The 23,036-nt window shown below is 47.6% G+C and overlaps 1 protein-coding gene across 3 annotated transcripts in view; it reads right to left on the reverse strand.

The window, feature by feature from the left end:
- Positions 1-4,173: 4,173 nt before the first annotated feature.
- The window catches only part of LOC146789843 (SEC14-like protein 5), a 1,062,444-nt gene continuing 1,043,581 nt past the window's right edge, over positions 4,174-23,036 (reverse strand). For 2 of the 3 annotated variants that reach the window (XM_085632206.1, XM_085632207.1), the window contains one exon: positions 4,192-5,387. In XM_085632206.1, coding sequence (XP_085488332.1) covers positions 5,285-5,387 — 103 coding nt within the window. In that variant the 3' untranslated portion in view covers positions 4,192-5,284. Of the gene's footprint in view, positions 5,388-23,036 lie in introns of all 3 variants that reach the window. The other variant, XM_085632205.1, reaches the window with a different exon arrangement.

A 23,036-nucleotide genomic window follows, 5' to 3' on the forward strand; every position in this document is an offset into this window, starting at 1 on the left:
AAGTGTATGTAAAGGGTATACACTAGTTGTGTAATTTAGGGTGCTGTATGGTAAAATTGTGAGATGTTGTCCAGGTAATGTTTGTTGTATTTGGATCTGTGTATGCATTTATTTTAGAAGTCACTATCTGTAGAACTTAAGCAGAGTAGGGTGGGTGCATGGTGAAATGGGAATGACTGCAGACATATTCATTAGCGATGTAAGTGTCTTGTTGAGAGATGTGGTGATGTATTAAGTGTGCATGTCAGAGTGGGCTGTGATGCTGCATGTTGTGATATGAGTGCAGTCCAAGACATTACTGAGGATGCAACTGGTCATGAGAGTGGTCCATTTGACATGTTATGTTTGACGTCTGATGAGGAGGTGATGAGTATAGTACATTGTGTACATGTCATGAATGGGAGAGGTGTTTTATGTACATAGTGATGAAAAGTGGTGCTGTGATTGAGGGTGTGGATGTAAGAAGGGCAGCACCATTGTGAGATTGTAGGAATTGGGTTGGAAGAGTTTGAGTACAAGGCTGGAGCTTGTGGGACAGACATGCTTTTCCGGCTAGCTGCACCAGAGGGGGCTATGACGTGGTTGTGTGTGTAAGATAGTTTTGAGAGATGAGCATGCACTTTGAGGTGGATGTAAGAGGGGTCATACCTGCACAAGTAGAGTTCATGCAAGATTGTTGAAATGTACATTTGTGTAGATTATGTGTACGTAAGTAGACAAACACTGTTGCCAAGTAAATATGAATATGTGTTTGCTGAAGCTTGCTGTCTGCCAATTAATGTTCATGACTGATTGTTTTGATGGCTGCTTTGAGGACACTGGCATATGCAAAACCTATTGGCATCACAGGACAAGTTGTCTCCACCTAGCCTTGCCTTGTCTGAGTTGTGTGTGGGCATAAGTGGCGAGTTATCCTTTGTAAGTAATTGTTGTCACTGATTGGTCATTCTTGCCCTTGGATACTGCCCTGGATGGCTTATATTGAAATGTCATCATGCCAGAACTTTGGATGGCAGTCTGTTGCTTAGAGGTCTATACCCCCTCAAGTGAAAAGTCAAGGATGTGTGCTTTTATGCAACCTGGTGTCAAACTATTCCAGAAGCGTATCCTCAAACTTCCCAGTAGCCTACACACGCATGGATATTAATGGCATTCTGACTTTGAATGTCCAAGGTATGGGGACATCAAGGGAGATGGACTCATTGTGATGATATATCTGGTTGTGCACTGTGAGCAAACACAAATGTAACACTGGAACAGTATAACCAGTTCCATAAGTGTTTGCATTGTTAATATATTTGAACCTCTAATCCGGTTTGGCAAGGGTAGCCCTTGTATGTGTCCATACAAGCTCCCATTTTGACCGTGAATCACTGCCCTAGAGCCTGAGCGCAATATGTCTTTGTTAAAGATCTCCTTGATGTTTTCATGGATTTTGAGACAGTGTTTCAGTGCCACATGTGCACAAAGCAGACTTCATTCTGCACATATCCCTCATCCTCACAAGATGTACCCATATCCCCCGGCTTGAGGATGGCTCTGTCAATTGTGTTGGATAGCCACAGATTGAGCCACCCCCCAGCATCCTCACCAATGCTGGCAGCTTATCTTATACAATATGCTTTGCACTGGTCCCTCCAACACTGTTGGTGGATCCTACGTCCTGAGACTCATGCATACTGCTACTACTCTGAAGGACTCAATCTGCACATTCAAAATGTGATTATTATTTTGCAGCACAAACTGCAGCCTGAGGAGCTAGATGCTGAATTGCCGTGAATGACATTCTCCGAAGATGACCCTGTACACATACAGATTGGGTGTTGTGTGCAACCCCCCAGTGCACACGTGGTGACTGTATCCTACATTGTTGTTGGCCCATGCTTCTTTCAAAGTCCAGATGGATTTTGTCTAAAAATATTTCAATGACCACTGTGACACAACCACTTCTAGGTTGTTGTAGTGGGAGGCACTGAAATCAGTACTGAGTGGCTGGGTCTGTGGACTTGTGTGCTGTCTGGGCCATTATCCTCTGGGCTTTACTGTACACAGAGGCATCACAATGTCATACTTTTGTGAGTACATTGGAGTTCTGTTGCCCTGCGATGTTTCAGAGTGTGACTCATGCATTGACTTTGTGATACATACATATATGTGGTCATAGCCATTCCTGTTCCAACGTCAAATGTGTTTTTCTCTTAAAAATCATCCTGCGTCTTAAGCAAAAAGCATAACGTTACTGTCTATTTTTAAAGAGTGTTACGCTCTTTGCTTTAACGTGCAGCTTTAAACACTCTCAGCTGCCACCACTATAAGAATTCATGTTATCTCTAACTTAGGACAATATATGCCTCATCATCCATCTTTTTGTGATGTTGCTGTCTAACATGTGACCTGAAACTGATGTTTTTCCTCTGTCTTCATAACCTTCACTAGCCGAGAAAATGTATCCCTGTAGCCATCTGAGTAGAGTGTACTTTCCCAAGGACAGAGCAACTGTTCCAGACTGAATAATATACTGTGCAGCTTTTTATGTACTGAAAACAGATGTTGTGAACATTAGAACTCCATGTATTAGAATAGAGAAAAAATCTTCAAATGTATTGCGCTGCAAACTGTTGCTTAATTACTATTAGTCAAGAGCATGTTGACCATATACTAATGTAGTAAATGCATGAAGCTTTTGTCTAAAGCCCTATGGAAGGGTGTGATTTCTCCGTGCTGGCGGGAGTTCTATTTTCTTCCTTTGTAGGTGAATCAATGCTGGATTTTGACTCGAACTCTAGAGTTTTGCCATATTTCTCATTGAATTGAATGCTTATTGATCTAACCTTGATGGTCCAGCTTATGCATTTCTGTACAGTAATTAATTGAGGAAATCTTAAAACAGTGATCCTTGTCTTACGTTCGTTACCGAAAATGCTTTATTCTTGCATTCTGTACATTACCTACCTAGCTCACTAAGGGCCATATGTAGGAAGCCTAATACCGGTCGGTAACGGACGATTTTCGGTAAATATCCCGTTACCGACCAGTATTCAGGCTTTTGGTATGTAGGGGGCACATTTCAGGATTCGGTAATTTACCGAATCGGTAAAATTACCGAATCGGTAATTTTACCGATTCGGTAAATACCGAATCCTGAAATGATATGTAGGGGGAGTGTATGGTTGGTGTGGGGATTCGTTATTTACCACCAACTAAAAGTTGGTGGTAAATGACTATTAGCTGTAAAAAAGCATTTTTGTGCACATTGAAGTGTGCAATGTGGCAGACATACATGCCCTTAGGGCATGTATGTGTGCCACATGTGCACACATGCACGAATCAGGGGTGCAACAGGGTGTCAATGCGACACCCTGCCACCCATGATGATGCCTCCCCCATTACCGATTCGGTATTTACCGATTCGGTAATGGCAACTGGGCTTCCCATTCATTCCTATGGGCCTCCAGGCCCATAGGAATGGATAGGAAGCCAGTTGCCATTACCGAATCGGTAAATACTGATTCTAAAATACCGACACTTACCGAATCGGTAATATTTTACCTACATTACATTTACCGATTCATAAATACCGAATCGGTAAAATTCGGTATTTAAGAATCTGTAAATGTAATTTACCTACATATGGCCCTAAGAGAGAAGGGTACAGCAGGGAGCATCAAATTCAGGCAGGGACCACTCCTGATCCAGTGCTAGTGCACTCAGGTGGAAATTTGATGTAAAGGTTTGCATGCTAACAAGAGGCAGAAACTCATATCATGAGAAATGGGGCAAAGAAGACTGACAATGGGGGTAATGGGACAGCAATGGAATGTGGATGCACTCATAGCAGCATCCTTGAGAAAGAGTAAGAGAGAGAAACAAGAACCTGTGACTCCTTAGGGAATTTGGAAGCTGTAAACTTGCCCGAACTAGCAGGTCATGGATGAACTCCTCTACCCTAGTATAATGCAGGGCCAAATTCAAAATCCAGACTTTAGGCATAGCAAAATTGAAAAAGAACCAACAGGTTTACCTCGCGTTCAGGGCAAATAAACAAACTAGACAAAAAGCACAATTTTCCACGTATTCATATACAGTCAATGAAATTCAGTTGTTAGCTCACTCAAAAATTCTGTAACATGTCAATAAAAAAATAACTTTTAAGTAAGCCTCCTAAGACATGTTCCATGTTTTATTGTGCATGCTTTATTTAGAAGTGAATACAAGGAATGAATAAACCATGTTATACTTTTCTTGGGTATGCAGTAAATATGCCCATCAGAAGGTCCAAGGGAAAATTAAGAGATTTCCAAGCATAATGTTAATTCTTAATGCCTGGTAAGCTTGTGGTAGTCTGAGTCACAGGTTAGACTCTGGATTGGTGCGTCTATGAAGTCAACATGGCTGGGCTACTGCAAGTCACACAAAGTACTCTGCTTGTTGCAATACAAACCATCAATTCTTTTATTTGTTGTCTCTCATATCAAATGTCCCACCTAAGGGATGGACATGCCACATTTCTTGTCATAATTGTGAGACAGTCAATAGTTTTGAGAGAGAGATAGCTGTCTCACTTGATACTCCCATAGTGGACTGCCTCTTACCTGCCCTAATGCGCCTTCTCACAACAGACGCTCAGCTCATTCTTGGAACCCCTGGTATCTGTTTGTATATGGCTTTATGATGAGGAATGAGTGAAGTAGTGGGAAATATTGCAAAAAAACTGAATTTAGCACCAATGCAGTATACGTTATAATTTTCTAGAGACCTAGGAGAAAGTGATAAGACAGAGTTTTTAAGTAACACAAATAAGTTCTGAAGAAGAGCCTTGTCTAGCATGAAAATCAGGGGAGTTCCTTCTGGACAGTAAGGCTCTAGAGTGCCTTCAGGTTCTTGAAAAATGTCAAAGATAGAGCTCCTACACAATGAAGCCAGACGATTTAGTGTAGGACAAGGTGTCCATTGTAAACTTCATTGGCATCGTCCAACATGTGCCAAGTCTAGTCCTTTGTTCGCTCTTTTAGGTGCAGAGTTTCATAATGATTACTTTTGATTCCAATGTAGACATTTAAAGACTAGAGCTCCTCAGGAAGCTACAGTACAGTGTCGCACAAGGCAGTTTTAATCTTGCTCCTTTATTTTTGTAAAGTGGCAGTGAATACCAATATAAGTGGAAAGGAGGTGGTACAGAGGCAGTATTAGGCTCTTAAGTTCTGCCCACCCTGCACATTTGCCATGCAGCTATCAATGGAATGACAGAGTATCTCAGCTGCAGGAGGTTGTATGATGGATGCTACTATCTAGAGAGGGCGGAGCTGCTGTGGGACAAGCCGGATGAGCTGGTGATGCCACTCAATTGGGAGAAGCCACTGCAGGATTCCAGGCTGGTCATAGAGCCCCTGAAAAAAAGCAACAACACATGGTTTTAAGGTCAACCCCTTTACTTACTGTCAGACATTGTACAGTGCTCACTCTTTGCAAGACACATTTAAATGACATTTAATTGGACCCTTTAATTTACTGCTTTCGCACAATGTTACCTCATTAACGCAGCATTAATTGAAACCTGTCGGAAGAGTGCCTACTTCTTGCTTGACTTGTCCAATAAACTGAATATGAAGCATTCTTTGCTGTCACAAAGCAGGCTCGCAAAATGCTGCACCGTCACCCAGGGATGTAGCTTAATCAGTGAGATTAGGAGAGGGGAGGTTGGGGTGTGAATCTCAAATTTGCCAACTAAAAAGCAGTGGACTGTAGGATGGAGGGGTGAGATGATCAAGGTTTGGGTTGAACTGTTTCCATGAGGAACATGGCCAGTACTGATTTGCATTTGGTGTGCCTTGGTCTAGAGTGACGTACTGGGTGAAAAACAATGGGTTGGAATGCTACCCTGAGAGGTTGCTACTGGTTAGGCTATTTGAAAGCATTCATCACATAATTTTTGGGGTGATGGATTGTCCGTAATATGCCTGAAAACATGAGAATGGCACAGTGTTCCAAGCCTACTACTGCCAATTTTTGAGAATTGCAAAAAGCAGTAAAGTTGCATTCATTCAATGAGTACTTCAACCGGTATAGAGTCACTAATTTTGGTAAACCAATCACTGTATATATATTTAATATTCCCATCCAAAAAATGAACAAGTCTAAACCTCTTAGTGAAAGGCAGAATGATGAGAAAAACTAACGCAGGCAGAGCCCCCATACCCAACAATCGAACCAAGAATGCATTTGAGGATGTTGCACCCCAACACCCTGCTGAAGTTACACCCCTGCCTGTCCCACATCGCCTTGTAGTTTTCCCTGGAAACTCATGACCACGGTCACGTATAACACAACAGCCTGGAGCCCCCCGCCCTGGGATCACTTATTTTAAATGTATATTTTCACTGCATGCACTCTTTTTGGTCTCTGCTACAAGAAACCTTGAAGGAAGCGTTGTGAAATTAGTGCATATGGGCAGGGCTCCATTGTCTAGTCCTCTTCTTTTACAAATCCTTTTATCATGTGACTGACTGCCCCATGTACTAAGCCAGATTCGCAAATAGAGGAGGGCGTACTGGCAAATTAGTTGGGCGAGCTGAGTCATAGCCGAGTCATACATCTGGCTAGGCTCTAAGGGCCGGATGTACGACCCTTTTTTGCAGGCCACAAACAGAGATCCTCCCATTTGCGACTGCAAAAAAGGGTAATGGCATGTACAAATGCTATTTTGCGAGTCACTGACTCGCAAAATAGCATTTGCGACTCCCGCTATTAGGAAGAGGCGTCCCTTCCTAATAGCGAGTCACCATGCCATGTACAATTGTTTTGCGGCCTTAAAACACTTGCAGTTTAACACCTACTTCAAGTAGGTGGTACACCACTCACAAAGGGGAATGGGTCCCCAGGGGACCTCTTCCCCTTTGTTAGTATGTGAGATATTATTTTTAAGACATGGCAGTCGTCCCAGGGACCACTGCCAGCCCTTAAAACAAGCATTTGCAATGCAATCAGTCTCGCCCTTGGGACCTTATATGTATTTAGCTATGCAGCACATTAGCCTGGGTGCTGAAACATCTACAGTTCTTTAACATGGTGGAAAATAAGCACCAAACTGCGTGACACGCCAGGTATGGGAACACATGGAGAGAAATATTACCTTTCAGCGGGGAATGGAATAGTCCAAAGCTCTGTTTTTAATAAAAAATCAGGGCATTCGGTGGTCAAATCATTCGAAAATACAAGATTTGAAAAATATATTATTGTCTACGGGTGCTCGTGGAAGACAATTTCTACGGAGTGGAATCTAGAGAATGCTAAAGGGATTCTGGTACTTTACTGACCTCTGCTGGTCATTTCAATCAAGAAAGTTAAATAGAGGCAGTTGTCAGAAAAATTTAAAAAAGAAAGTCCCTCAGCAGAAAGCAATTCTGGTATTTTACTGACCTCTACTGGTCCTTTTGTATCAAGACAGTTAAATAGAGGCAGTTGAACATGAAAAAAAAGTCCCTAAGCGGAAGCACACAAGCTCTAGGGCAGATCTCCAGAGCCCACAAGGTACATATACATATAAGTATATACTAATATATAAGTATATCCTAAAGAATATACAAGAGGCCTTGAATGCTTGACCTAAAAATGAAACTGAAAAGTTAAATTTTTCTTTTTTAAATGCATCCCGTTTTCCTTTAAGGAAGACGGGTTGCATTTAAAAAGAAGCCTGCTTTATTTAAAAAGCAGTCCCAGACATGGTGGTCTGCTGACCCCAGCAGGCCACCATCCCTGAGAGTGCTAGCCATTACCAGTGGGGTCGCAAAGGCGAAAGCCTCTTTAATATTCATGAGGCATGCAATTTGAGACCCCATTGGGAATCCCAAACAGTGTCTGAGACACTGTTGTACATTAAGTTTTGCGAGTCGCAAATTGCGAGTTGCATTTTTGCACAATTTACGAATCGGAAAAACTTAATGGTCGTACATCTGTCCCTAAGAGTCTGTGCACAAGGCGAACCATGAAAATGTTTGGTATGTATATTGTGCAACAAACACAATGTAAAAATATGTTATAATCTCTTCAAAATTAAAAAAAAAAGTGTATTCCTTTAATACATGGAATCGTTTCACCATAGTACATCAGATTATATCACTACATTTATTAAAAGTGATAGTTTTTAGAAACATTCATGACTTGCCCCCAGCTACAATGTCATTAATGAAGTAAGTCAGTATTCATGAAAATTATAAATGTGGCTTAGATTCTTATTATAGATGGAGAAATATTATACTCTATTCAATCAGGTATAAGAGGTGCTTGTACAGGGCACAAGCTGAACTCAAGAATGTAAAAGTGTGCTCATATTAGATAATAAAGAAAAAGGAGGCTCTGAGAAATAAAAACATGTGCCTGGAATCACACAATTTGGACGAGCAGGGAAGCCTGTATTGATTCCAGGTTATCTTGTTTCACATTTTAAAACTAGGACACCAAATGAAAATCCCTAGCTCTCATTCTCACCCTTTCAGGGTCATTGCCACCAGGGGAGGGCATTTGAGGGTTGGCCCTGCCCATATAAGTCTTTAACACCCCTATCCTTTTAAATGCTCCAGGCAGCTGGCACAGCATTAACATTTCAATGACACAATGTAATTTAAAAGACATATGCACTGAAAGCAGAGGTGCGGTGCTGGGAGTGCTGCCGCACCCACAAAATAACCATGCTGAAGTTCAAAAGGTGAATGAACAATAAAAATGCCTTTGAATTTTGTTTTTATTTTGTACTATTTACTGTTCATTCAAAGAGAGAGGTTTAATATAATGTCTTTTGACAAATGCTGCTTATTCTTTTAACATGGAGAGGTTGCTTACTTTTCTTTCTCTGACTGCAAAGTTAAAGAGCTTTATAAAGTGAACTGACAGTCTCGCTGGTGTACTGGAAGCGTACAAAGAAAGATTGTAGGATGTCATGTTTGTCCTAATACACAGCAAAATTTAAATACCTGTAAATGAACTGTTCAAGTATTTCAAAGTATATCAGCTGATATGAAAGCTCAATTGAAGGACAGTTTGCTATGGTGTGTAGTTGGGTACTATGTTAGAAGTGTTTCCATGTCATGCGTGATGACCACTGAAGTGTAATTATTGTGCAGTGTGCTGGATGTTGAGGTATGAGAGATACAGACATGCAGTATATGTTTTTCCAGCACGCTGGATAGTGGCTTTGAACAGCTGGAGGTCCTTTTATGATATTTCTTATGATTACAGTCTGCCAAGTTGGATATTGCACTGGGTTGTCCAATCTGAAATTTCGTGTTTAGTTGTGGGATGAAGCTGGCATGTTTGAAGGAAGAGATAAGTGGAGAGATCTGCTGGGATGGGCATTATTACAATAATCCCATATCTGAGTGTTATTAAGAGATATAAAGAAGTGACCATTGAATATAGATATTTGGGACCTGCACTGGTGGAGTAAATTAAAGTCCTCCAATTGACCAGTAGTGTGTGACAGATCTCTTCAGTTATTCCATTCCCAGTCATTTGGTGGTGGCTGGTTTGTTGGCTGCACATTACTGCTGTTGAACAACCCTTGTAGCAGATGCATCTTATGTGAATGTAAGAGGTTGCAACCATAGGTCAACCCTCTTTAGCTTACCTGCTTATCAAATGTAGTTGCTAGTTGCGTTGTTTCCAATCTGTGAATTGTATGCTGAAGATTTAGTCTGAGGGTGCAGCTGTCTTTTTGGGTTCTGTTGGTGGGATTTGGAGTGGTTTTTGGACTTAGCCCTCTCTACAGGGTCACCCCCTAATATTTTTTGTCTCTACCTCTTCTGTTTTCTCAATACATATTTGTTGGCTTTTAGGACTCTGTGCACTTAACCACTGCTCACCACTGCTAAAGTGCTGGTGCTCACTTGTTTAAACATGGTAAAAGTGGTTTACACCCAAATGACATATTTAATTTACTTATAAGTCCCTAGTAAAGTTGCAGTACATGTACCCAAGAGCTGTAAATTAAATTCTACTTGTGGGCCTGATGTACCTATTGTGCCACACACTTAAGTATCATTTGAAAACATATCTCACGCCTGCCATCGCAGCATGTATGCAGTTTTAATTACCATTTTGAGCTGCCCAAATAAACCTTTTCCCGGGCCTTAACCTTTCTTTTGTGCTACATATAAGCCATTCCTATGGTAGGTCCTAAACAGCCTAAAGGGCAGGGTGCATTGTGTTTAAAATGTTGGACATGTACTCAGTGGCGGCCAGCATGACTCGCGGTTGACTGCTGTGGACTGGCGGCAGTAATCTGGTGGTGGCTGCGGCGGTGGCGGCAAAGGTGGTAAAGGAGGTTGCAGCGCTCAACGGTACCAACCACATAGATCGTCCTGTGCTCCAGCTGACTAGTGGGGACAAGCGGAGGGGGGTACGGCAAGAGTACCGGTGGTGGCTGGCTGGCTGGCAAGGCCTGAGTACAGTGCAGGACAGCGACTAACGGTCGTGGAGCTAAAATTCTAGCACATTCTTAGCGCGAACTCGAGTTTGCTTGGGCTGAACGGTCATTGAGAGCCCTCATGGTCCTACACTGACTCCGGCACCGGGTGCCGTTCGCCGTGGGACTCTTGTGTACTCTTTGGAAGCCTGCCTTTTTATTGAATCTTCAGTTTTAATGTGTGTGACTCAAGAACCCTGCTGAAAGCTGCTGGCGGTTTGACAATGAGGTCGGGACTGCGAGGACCAGCCGCCCCGTTACCGGAATCAGCTGCATCCTCTTCCCGCCCCCGCTGCCAGTCACTACATAACTCCTCACGCCCCCGCTTCGCGGGTGCCGTTCGCCGTGGGACTCTTGTGTACTCTTTGGAAGCCTGCCTTTTTACTGAATCTTCAGTTTTAATGTGTGTGACTCAAGAACCCTGCTGAAAGCTGCTGGCGGTTTGACGCTGAGGTCGGGACTGCGAGGACCAGCAGCCCCGTTACCGGAATCAGCTGCATCCTCTTCCCGCCTCAGACATTTAACTGACTGCCACTCCCGCTGCGCGGTCGCGCGCGGTCGCGCGCCGGGAGAAGCCCAGGACAAGGGCGGGACCGTTTGTGGCCGTTAGTGGCCGGACTGGTCGGGTTGGACCACCCATATTGGCTAGTTTATTTTGCCGCTTATTGTTTCCCGTGCTCTGTCTGTTTGTAACAGTGAAAACATGAGCAGGAGAAACAATTCTGGCACAACACTCGTAAAAAATCACACTGGGACTGTAACTAAACCCTTACCTAGTCTGACCGCTATTGATCGCATGTTACAGAAGACAATAGGGGTGGTGGCCAATGCAATCGAAAACACTGAACGCCGCCTTTCTTTACCTGCTGTCAGCTTTCTTCCTTCACAAGCTGCCAACATTTCGTTTGTAACTGTTAATTCTCAAGATTCGATCCTGGCTCCGTCGTTTGTGGCCTTACCGGGACCCCACCCCATCTCCACCACCCAGCCTGCTTTATCTATTACGGCTATTGACCCACCAGCCGCAACCCTAGATTTACCCAGATTATCTCAGTCCCCTACCATTTTTTTAAATGACCTGCCTACGGATTTTCTCCCCCATTCAGGGGCTGTTTCCCTAACTTCATTTTGTGATTCACCCATAAACTCTTCCTCGGGGGTCAATCCCCCCGGTAAGCCCATTACCTCATACTCCGAGGGTGATAACAAGAGGGCAAAAAACCAGGTCCATACTAAAAAACTCTATTAGGGATGGGCTTAATATAAAAAAGGCAAAGCCTGCTACAACTCGGAAAAGCGCCATTGGCGATAACAAATATAAAAAGGTCACCCCGAAATCCACTGCCACAAGAGGGAAAAAAGCAGTCAAAAACGTAACCTTGAGTGCAGCTAAACCGTCCCAGGATAATGGCTTGCTCGTAAATATCCCTGATCAATTACCTATCCCAGTTCCTTCCCACTTTTCAACTGAGAATTTTTTGGAAAGAATTGAACATCTTATGAAATCCTTAATGTCTCCACTCATGGAAAGGGTAAAATGTTTAGGGGAAAAAATGGACAATATGGAAAAAATAATGCACACTTTTACTACTAGTTCTGGCCAAGCGGAAACTAATTTACACCCCAAGGACAAACAAAAAAAAATTAATTTACATTCTGGTAAAAAAAGACCAACACCAACTCGCTCTACTACTCCGGTATTGTCCATCCCGCCCACTAACATTTTATCAGCTCCCCTGGGGATTTCCGAATCCAGGACAACAGGGGTAGCCGCACCACACAGGGATGCTGAGCCTGTAAGCAGTGTAACAAATACCACTCATACCCTAGGTCCCTCTAGGGACCGTTCCATACAACCAACCCCGTTGCAGTCTTTCTCACATATTGATTTACCCCCACAATCAACTCCTTACACTGCTGTTCTAGTTGGGGTACCAGAGCTATCACAGGGCAAATTAGAAACTTTTCCTGAGCTAAGAAATAAAGTTGCTCACTGGTTGAATACGAATAGACCATTACCCATTTCTATGTCCGGAGAAATTCTATTCGCAAGAAGGTTAAGTTGGGTGGGCCACAGGCCAAAGGACATCTTAGGAGATTGTATCGTAATACATTTCAGGGATAGGCGAGTGATCCATCATATCTGTAAGTTTTTTTCCATCGAGTGCTAACACCAAGATTCAAGTTAGGGATCTGACTTTTTTCTATCCCCAACCTTTTTCTAACCTATCAGACATACACTCCCGTGATTTAACAGCCCTGGCTAGAAATGAGGCCCCCAGACTATGTTATAATATTCCGACTTTTAATCATTACGATCAACTTTCTGATCTGGAGAGAGTGGATTGACTTAAATCAGATGGATTGTCAGCTATGCCCTTGTGTAATCCACCTCCCGTTAGTGCAGAGTTGGACCATCTTCTTGAGGGCTTTGAAACATCTGGGTCCCTTTCTTCACCCATCGTTCAGTCTCTTAATCAGGCTGATTCTTTAAGACTGCTTCCTGACGGAGTGACCCATAAAGATGTCTCATTGCTTAATATTTTATTTTGGAACGTTGCCGGCCTTCGTTCAAAGGTTTTGAACGACCTCTGGCTTACTTTCATTCAGGACTTTGATATCCTCTGCTTTCAGGAAACTTGGGCTTCCACTGAAATACATCTCCAGGGCTTCAAAACATACTTTTCCCCAGCCTTACCTTCTCCCTCTGGCAGGGCCAAGGGGGGCCTGACTATCTTTGTTTCTAATACCCTCCGTTTTACATCAATAGTCCCAATAGCGCTAAAAGCAAATTTTCAAATTCTTCTTCTTCATTGGAATACCTGTAAAGCCTTAGTTCTAGTGAATTTTTATAACAATCTTTCTGCTTCCGTTTTGGCTAATGTAACCAAGGAACTACAAGGTCATTTCCAAGAAATACTTTTAAAAACCCGCAAGGAGTTAGTTCTAATATGGGGTGGGGATTTTAATCAAAATCTTTGCACGCATAGTGATAATATAGTGTGCGGCATAGTGGATGAGAATGATGATCCAATACCTCACTTCGCGCACACTTCTACTGGTTATCTCTTTAATGAGATATTGAGCGGAACTGATCTTACACTAGCTAATAATATGCTGAATCCACCCACACCCGTGTTACCAACTTTTAATGGAAGAGGCAGGCCATCCACCATTGATTTTATATTTCTTTCGATGGCAGCAGGCAAAGATCTTTCTAACTGCAAAACACACAATATCGCCATTAGCGATCATTATCCTATTAGTCTCGTTTTAAAAAATCCTAATACTCGAGAGAGGTTTAATATTGAGGGAACTTTAGCCCAAAATAATCTAACTTTAGACAGAATGAACGGATATTCACTAAGATGGGAAAAGGTTAAACCCATGGCCATTACAATATCTTTGGTCAAAAAATTGGGTCCAGTGATCAATAAATGTCTTGATCCAGGCATTTCTAACGAGGGAATCATGGATAACTTTTCAACACTACTGATAGCAATAAAGGATTCCCTATTAGTAAAGAAAAAAAATGGAAAACCTGTCCTCCTAAATAAGGCAAGGAATAGTAAGGAAATTGCAGCTGCCAGAATTAAATATAAACAAGCTCTAAGGCATAGGAAAAACAACCTAAAGAAAGAACTCCTCGATCAATTACATAAAACATCCATTCTTGGGGACACCGCTGCCTTCTGGAAGGTTGTGAAATCCCCTTTCCTAACAGATACTGCGCCAAAGCCAACTGTTGAGGTTGCAATAGACGAACAAACTTGGCTTGGATATTTTGAGCGGATATTCAGCCTCCCCTCAACCGCTGGCCCTTTATCTCCTTCCAGATTATATACCCCGAAATTCCCTCTGTCAATCAATATTCAATACGAGGAGGTGGAACAAGCCTTAAAAGCTAGCAAAAATGGTAAAGCCCCGGGCCCCGATGGGGTCCCAATTGACTTTTTTAAATTCATGACGGACTTATGGCTTCCAATTTTAACCAGGGTTCTACAAGCTTCTTGTGCAGTAGGCCCCATTGATTCCTGGACTAAATCAATTCTTGTCCCCATTTTTAAAAAGGGGGACCGTCACTTGCCATCCTGTTACCGATTTATTTCCTTATTAGACTCACTCTGGAAAGTGGCCGGTCGTATTATCCTAGAGCGCTTGCAGCAATGGGCACTGGAAAACAAAGTTCTTTCTGATCTTCAGTATGGCTTTCGCGAGGGCTTGGGAACTACAGAGCAAGCCCTTAACCTCTCCTTGATGATAGACAAATATGTTAGTGCTAAAGGAGGGGCCCTCTACTTGGCATATGTGGACCTCTCCGCAGCATTTGACTGTGTCAATCACACCAAACTGTGGATCATCCTGGAGAATATGGGAATAGAGGAGCCCCTAATACTTTTCCTGCACGGACTGTACTCAGGTGCTACAGCCCGTGTGAGATATGGCTTGGGGGGTGAGGTGACAAAACCGTTTAGAGTAGAGCGCGGTGTTAGACAGGGATGCGTCCTGGCCCCATTTTTATTCAACTTATACACAAACGGCTTGGAGAAAGCCATGCTATCTGGGGCAAAGGACCTCCCCACCATTAACAACCGTCCCATACCGGCCCTACTCTATGCGGATGACGCTGTAGTTCTGGCGCGAACTCCGCTTGAACTGCAGCGTTCCCTCACGAAATACCATTCATTTATGGAGAACTTGGACCTGAGGATTAACATTAAAAAAACATTTATAATGTCCCTCGGGCCATCGAAAAAGAACAAAATGTCTATTTCTGTAGATCACCAAAAAATAGAGAGCACTAACACGTACCCATACTTGGGTATTGTTTTCAATCAAACTTGCTCCTGGAAGAGTGCCATCGAGTCTAGAAAACTCACTTTTGCAAGAACAACTGCCGCTTTGGTTAATTTCGCCAGCAAATTAGGTAGACGACCCATTGTTGAACTCCTGGAAATTTACAAGGCAAAATGCATCGGTAGTGTAATTTATGGGGCGGGTGTGTGGGGCTACGCTATGATTGACGAGGTCCAAAGGGTGGAAAACAGATTCCTAAGATTCCTCCTTGCAGCCCCGCGGTCTACCTCAACCTATGTATGCCATTTAGAAGTAGGATTGCCCTTTGTAGCAGATCTAATAAGGATCCAACCTTTGTTACTATGGCACCGCATTTGGACCTCTATAGACACTACCTTTACCCAAGGGTTCATAAAAGACTGTATCGCCTTGGATAGAGTACATAAGGTTAGATGGATTGCCTACGTAAAGAGATCCTTAAGTGATCTGGGCATGATCCAGTATTATCTTTCCCCCTCGAAAATTGCTGAAATTCCTAGGAAGCAATTTAAAAAGTTGTGCCTCGCTCAGCTTGAATCCCTGAGGTTAACTAGCGAAGCCCACAAACCCACAGTTCAATACTCCTTATTGACCCAAACGACCCTCTCAATTCAGCCCTATCTGACTTTTAACGTTACTGATTATGAGAAATCTCTTTTAACAAGACTTAGGTGCCGATCACGATCCGGTAAAAAATTCCCCCGTGCGACTCGTATCCGGTCTTTTTACCGTACGAATCGTACAAGTGCCGTACGAACTGGCAATCACGATTCGCATGGTAAAAAGTCCATACGAACCGCATTGGGAATCATTCCCCACACGTCCTCGGGTCGGAAAATGTGTCCGACACGTCCTCGGACGATTTACCGTACATACGTGAAAAGTCAAGTCCGACCGAGGAATCACGATCCATCCCGTGCGTCCGAGGTTACAACCGTATGGAAAAAACACCGTCCGCACCGAACTCCTATAGCAACCATGGAGACATGTGCCCGCATACGCGCCCAACACTCCCCCCAGCCCCCGTACGTCCGACACGTACCCCCGTGTATGTACACCCCCACCCGTCTAGGTACACCCCAGTACGTTCGAGTCATACCCCCACCCCTGTGCGTGTCATACCACCGTCCATGTACACCCCAGTACGTTCGAGTCCTACCCCCACCCCTGTACGTGTCCTACCCCCGTGTACCCCCACCCCAGTACGTTCCAGTCGTACCCCCACCCCTGTACGTGTCCTACCACCGTGTACCCACACCCCAGTACGTTCGAGTCCTACCCCCACCCCTGTACGTGTCGTACCACCGTGTACCCAGTACGTTCCAGTCGTACCCCCACCCCTGTACGTGTCCTACCACCGTGTACCCACACCCCAGTACGTTCCAGTCGTACCCCCACCCCTGTACGTGTCCTACCACCGTGTACCCACACCCCAGTACGTTCCAGTCGTACCCCCACCCCTGTACGTGTCCTACCACCGTGTACCCAGTACGTTCCAGTCGTACCCCCACCCCTGTACGTGTCCTACCACCGTGTACCCAGTACGTTCCAGTCGTACCCCCACCCCTGTACGTGTCCTACCACCGTGTACCCACACCCCAGTACGTTCCAGTCCTACCCCCACCCCTGTACGTGTCCTACCACCGTGTACCCACACCCCAGTACGTTCCAGTTGTACCCCCACCCCTGTACGTGTCCTACCACCGTGTACCCACACCCCAGTACGTTCCAGTCGTACCCCCACCCCTGTACGTGTCCTACCACCGTGTACCCACACCCCAGTACGTTCCAGTCGTACCCCCACCCCTGTACATGTCCTACCACCGTGTACCCACACCCCAGTACGTTCGAGTCCTACCCCCACCCCTGTACGTGTCGTACCACCGTGTACCCAGTACGTTCCAGTCATACCCCCACCCCTGTACGTGTCCTACCACCGTGTACCCAGTACGTTCCAGTCGTACCCCCACCCCTGTACGTGTCCTACCACCGTGTACCCACACCCCAGTACGTTCCAGTCGTACCCCCACCCCTGTACGTGTCCTACCACCGTGTACCCACACCCCAGTACGTTCCAGTCGTACCCCCACCCCTGTACGTGTCCTACCACCGTGTACCCACACCCCAGTACGTTCCAGTCGTACCCCCACCCCTGTACGTGTCCTACCACCGTGTACCCACACCCCAGTACGTTCGAGTCCTACCCCCACCCCTGTACGTGTCGTACCACCGTGTACCCAGTACGTTCCAGTCGTACCCCCACCCCTGTACGTGTCCTACCACCGTGTACCCAGTACGTTCCAGTCGTACCCCCACCCCTGTACGTGTCCTACCACCGTGTACCCACACCCCAGTACGTTCCAGTCGTACCCCCACCCCTGTACGTGTCCTACCACCGTGTACCCAGTACGTTCCAGTCGTACCCCCACCCCTGTACGTGTCCTACCACCGTGTACCCAGTACGTTCCAGTCGTACCCCCACCCCTGTACGTGTCCTACCACCGTGTACCCACACCCCAGTACGTTCCAGTCGTACCCCCACCCCTGTACGTGTCCTACCACCGTGTACCCAGTACGTTCCAGTCGTACCCCCACCCCTGTACGTGTCCTACCACTGTGTACCCAGTACATTCCAGTTGTACCCCCACCCCTGTACGTGTCCTACCACCGTGTACCCACACCCCAGTACGTTCCAGTCGTACCCCCACCCCTGTACGTGTCCTACCACCGTGTACCCACACCCCAGTACGTTCCAGTCGTACCCCCACCCCTGTACGTGTCCTACCACCGTGTACCCACACCCCAGTACGTTCCAGTCGTACCCCCACCCCTGTACGTGTCCTACCACTGTGTACCCACACCCCAGTACGTTCGTGTCCTACCCCCACCCCTGTACGTGTCGTACCACCGTGTACCCAGTACGTTCCAGTCGTACCCCCTCCCCTGTACGTGTCCTACCACCGTGTACCCAGTACGTTCCAGTCGTACCCCCACCCCTGTACGTGTCCTACCACCGTGTACCCACACCCCAGTACGTTCCAGTCCTACCCCCACCCCTGTACGTGTCCTACCACCATGTACCCAGTACGTTCCAGTCGTACCCCCACCCCTGTACGTGTCCTACCACCGTGTACCCAGTACGTTCCAGTCGTACCCCCACCCCTGTACGTGTCCTACCACCGTGTACCCAGTACGTTCCAGTCGTACCCCCACCCCTGTACGTGTCCTACCACCGTGTACCCACACCCCAGTACGTTCCAGTCGTACCCCCACCCCTGTACGTGTCCTACCACCGTGTACCCAGTACGTTCCAGCCATACCCCCACCCCTGTACGTGTCCTACCACCGTGTACCCAGTACGTTCCAGTCGTACCCCCACCCCTGTACGTGTCCTACCACCGTGTACCCACACCCCAGTATGTTCCAGTCCTACCCCCACCCCTGTACGTGTCGAACCACCGTGTATGTACATCCCAGTACGTTCGAGTCCTACCCCCAACACAACCTCCTAACTACGGAGCGCACCCCAGGCCCCAACATCACAACCGCATGTACGAGTCGTACCAAGCCACACACAAGGACAGCACCGTACAACCAAATGGCCCATGTACACACCGTACACACGCTCAAAACGCACGGACACAACCAGGACTAAACAAAACAACACAACAATACACCATTCGAATGGCACAAAGCCACTAAACATGGCCAAAAAACACTAAAACAACACCTTCACTGACCTGCAACTGCCAAAAACAAACAGAGGCCCAATACACCACCACTCCTTATAACCAACCCGCCCAAAATTCAAACACAGCCACACCCACCAATGGACCAATAAAAAGGGCCCACACACACAAACCATGAGCCTTTGCAACAGACCCACTGCTGCCAGACCCCACAGACAACCCACAGCACCAGACCTCAACCTTTACTACACCTTACACTTGCACACCTTCACACAACCACCTTCACAAACACACCCTCATCACATTCACACACACACGCACCTGCACAACCACACCCACACACCCACAACCATCCACACACCACCCCCACCATCCACACCCCCCCCCACCATCCACACCCCTCATCATGCCCACTACCAAGAATCCAAAGTTCAGTAACCGAGAGTTGGAGGTTCTTGTTGATCAAATCCTCAGAGTCGAGCCACAGATCTTTGGAACATTGGTCAGAAACACCAGCCAGGCAGCAAAAACAGCCATGTGGCAGACCATCGTCGATGCTGTGAATGCTGTTGCGGACACCAGACGGACCAGGCAGGAATGCCAGAACAGGTGGTACGATCTGCGGAGGAGGGTCCGAGCCAAGAGGCAGGATGAACACGACCAGGCCAATGCCACCGGAGGAGGGTCCTCCCGCAGACCCGTACAGTACCATCCCTTGGAGGAGAGGGTGATGGCCATACTGCCGGTGGAGGCAGTCGAAGGATTAGAAGGACTCCGAGACCCGGGTGAGTACACAAACAACGCACCTCACATGGGGGGAACGGCATCCACAACCAACATCACTAACAGGCACGCAACCACCACAAGCCATCGCATGACTCAACCACACTCCATGAGCACGCACATGCCACTGCTGCCACCATGCCCCATGCACCCAGCTGGACAATGTCAAGTCACAGGCCACAGAAGACAACAACACATGACACGGTAACCCGGATGGCGGGAGGCTGGGCCCCAAAAAGCACATAGTGCAACTCAGAAGCAGACAACAATTCACTCTACCCATATGGCCTAGGTCACAGCCAGACAGACAGTGTGTCCCAACACAGGAATGACTTGCCAGCAAATGGCGGACGCCTTGCATCAACACATGGGGGTGAAGGCACTGTTTAGCACATGACAGCAGCTAATGAACAGCCAACATTGTGAAAGAGTGGCAGCACACACCACCACAGCAGCAGTGCACAGACACACATCACACCCAATGGGTGCCTGGAGATCAGGAACAAACTCACATCAACAAGCCAAGGGCCACTCAAAGATCTGCTAACAGTGTGTGCCCAGGAAGCTGGGCCGAGGTGACAGAGGGTGACACACGGAGGGAGGGAGAGGGGGACACAGAGGGAGGGAGAGGTGGACAGAGAGGGAGGGAGAGGGGGACAGAGAGGGAGGGAGAGGGGGACAGAGAGGGAGGGAGACGGACAGAGGGAGGAGGCTGACACACGGAGGGAGGGAGAGGGGGACACAGAGGGAGGGAGAAGGCGACAGAGAGGGAGGGAGAGGGGGACAGAGAGGGAGGGAGAGGGGGACAGAGAGGGAGGGAGACGGACAGAGGGAGGAGGCTGACACACGGAGGGAGGGAGAGGGGGACACAGAGGGAGGGAGAGGGGGACAGAGAGGGAGGGAGAGGGGGACAGAGAGGGAGGGAGAGGGGGACAGAGAGGGAGGGAGACGGACAGAGGGAGGAGGCTGACACACGGAGGGAGGGAGAGGGGGACACAGAGGGAGGGAGAAGGCGACAGAGAGGGAGGGAGAGGGGGACAGAGAGGGAGGGAGAGGGGGACAGAGAGGGAGGGAGACGGACAGAGGGAGGAGGCTGACACACGGAGGGAGGGAGAGGGGGACACAGAGGGAGCGAGACACAGGGAGAGCTAATCAGCCGTGTTGCGTGTGTGAATGTCTGCTCGTCAGCAGGTAGACTGCGTGCATGTAGACAAGGGTGGCCAGTGCCAGAACCCCCCCTCTTCACCATGGCAAAACACAGGGCCATGTCACAACCTGTTCACGAGCACAAGGACAGCTACCTGGATCATATAAGTGTGTGGATCCACTCCATGTGCACATGTACAGTGCTACACGGAAGGCGCCAATGCATGGCTCGCCACACCTGCCCACTCCACTGCTGACTGCAGTCACACTTGACGCAGCAAGTAAGACTGTGCCACACATAGTTAAAGGGGCCAAAGTGGTGGCCAAGGGACACACCCATGCACAAGTGCACTGTGAGTGGAATGCAAGACCGATCCTAATTCCAAGAGGAAATGTGCCAACTTTGAAACGGATGAAACATGGATGTTGCATGGACCAAAATTAACATTGTCTCTCTCACACACAGGTCAACGTCGTGGTGCACCCCCCAACACTGGGGGGGAACACTCACAGGACCCGGATCTGCAGGAGCCCGATCCCACCGGCAGCGACCACTCTCACCACTCTGCGGACGACCCCGACCGACCTGGCCCCTCTGGTGTCCAACCACCTGCAGCACCTGCGTCAGGTACAACTGTGCCAACCACCACCCCCACTCCTGCCACATCCCAGGAGACACCCAGGATCCCTGCCCCAACACCACAATGCAGCCAGGCTCGCCAGGAGGGACACGGTGTCCCGGGCACCCAGGAGGAGGCAGGCGACAACGCCAATGCCACCCCTCAGGGGTCCCGGAGACCCCATGTGCCCACAAGTGCAGGCTAGGTGCAAGTGGGCAGGGGTGGTGGGAGTGGAGGACGGCGGAGGCACGAGCCTGACCAGTTGGCTGGGGATCCGGTATTTTCCCATGTCCGTAACATCCTGGACTCATACCGGCAGGACACCACGGGCATGGCCCAGGTTGTGTCCGTCCTCGAGGGGATCAAGGCCCAGCAGGCCCAGCAACATGCGGAGCTAATTGCCTGTCTACTGGTACACCAACGGAGGATGGAGGACAGGCAGGCTGAGCAAGTGACGGCATTCCAGGGGATTCACGCTACACTCCGTCGGATGGCCGACACCATGGCCGACCCTCCCTGTGCCAGAAGGCGGAGAACATCACAACGGACAGGGAGGGATCAGGAGGAGGAGGAGGAAACATCCGACGGAGCATCCCAGACGTCGTCACGGCCTGCTGGTGAGGTTCCCCGCAGGAGGCCGGGTCGTCCACGGAAAGGACCGTGAGGGTGGCTGCTACATCACCATCTCCCAGGACACCTGGCCTGGCACCTGGCCCACTGGAGCAACAGCATCACAGCATCAAGAGACATTCTCTGCCACATGGCCCTGCTGGTCACTGGCTGACCAATGTTGACAAAGACTGTGGCATGGACTCTGAGGATTTCCAATGGCAAGGACACCAACTCCCCTACTGAACTTTGGATTCCATAATCCCGGAAAGCCCCTCACTTTGTCCCCCCCCCCCCAATAATAAATCACACTATGAAGAGTAGATGCCTGCTGGTAGCATTATTACCTAACATGTGTCTTGTAAAGTCTAAACATGCCTGAGTCATCTTTTCTCTTCAACCATCCACACCCTGGGGCCTGAGTCTGGCACAGGACACATGGGTAACAGTGTATTAGGCAAGACAGACATGGAGCACCATACACACCCGTGATGGGCACAACCAGCTGAGGGGGTGGCCGAACAACCGTGCTGACACACACATTGAGTACACCAACAGTCATGCGCAGAGGTCAGGGATCCAGTCCAGTGTCCTGGGGGGCACCCAGGTATGTGTAGACAGGTGGCAGAACCATGTCCTGCAAGCTTGAGTCCGGTGGATGCAGAGAATGGGGGCCTGGCCAACGTTGGATGCATGGGGATGGCACATGTCACAATACCCACGCAGTCATGGACATCATGCCCAATACACAGTCTCAGCCCACACACACAGCTTGCATCTTGCCACTCGACACATTGACACATAGCCACAATCAGGGAATACCATGCCAGACATGCAGGATGCACCGTGCCAACACACCAGCATTGACTGAGAAGAGGCACCTTGGAGGCATAGGGA

Source organism: Triturus cristatus, chromosome 10, assembly GCF_964204655.1.
Source record: "Triturus cristatus chromosome 10, aTriCri1.1, whole genome shotgun sequence".
NCBI lineage: Eukaryota > Metazoa > Chordata > Amphibia > Caudata > Salamandridae > Triturus > Triturus cristatus.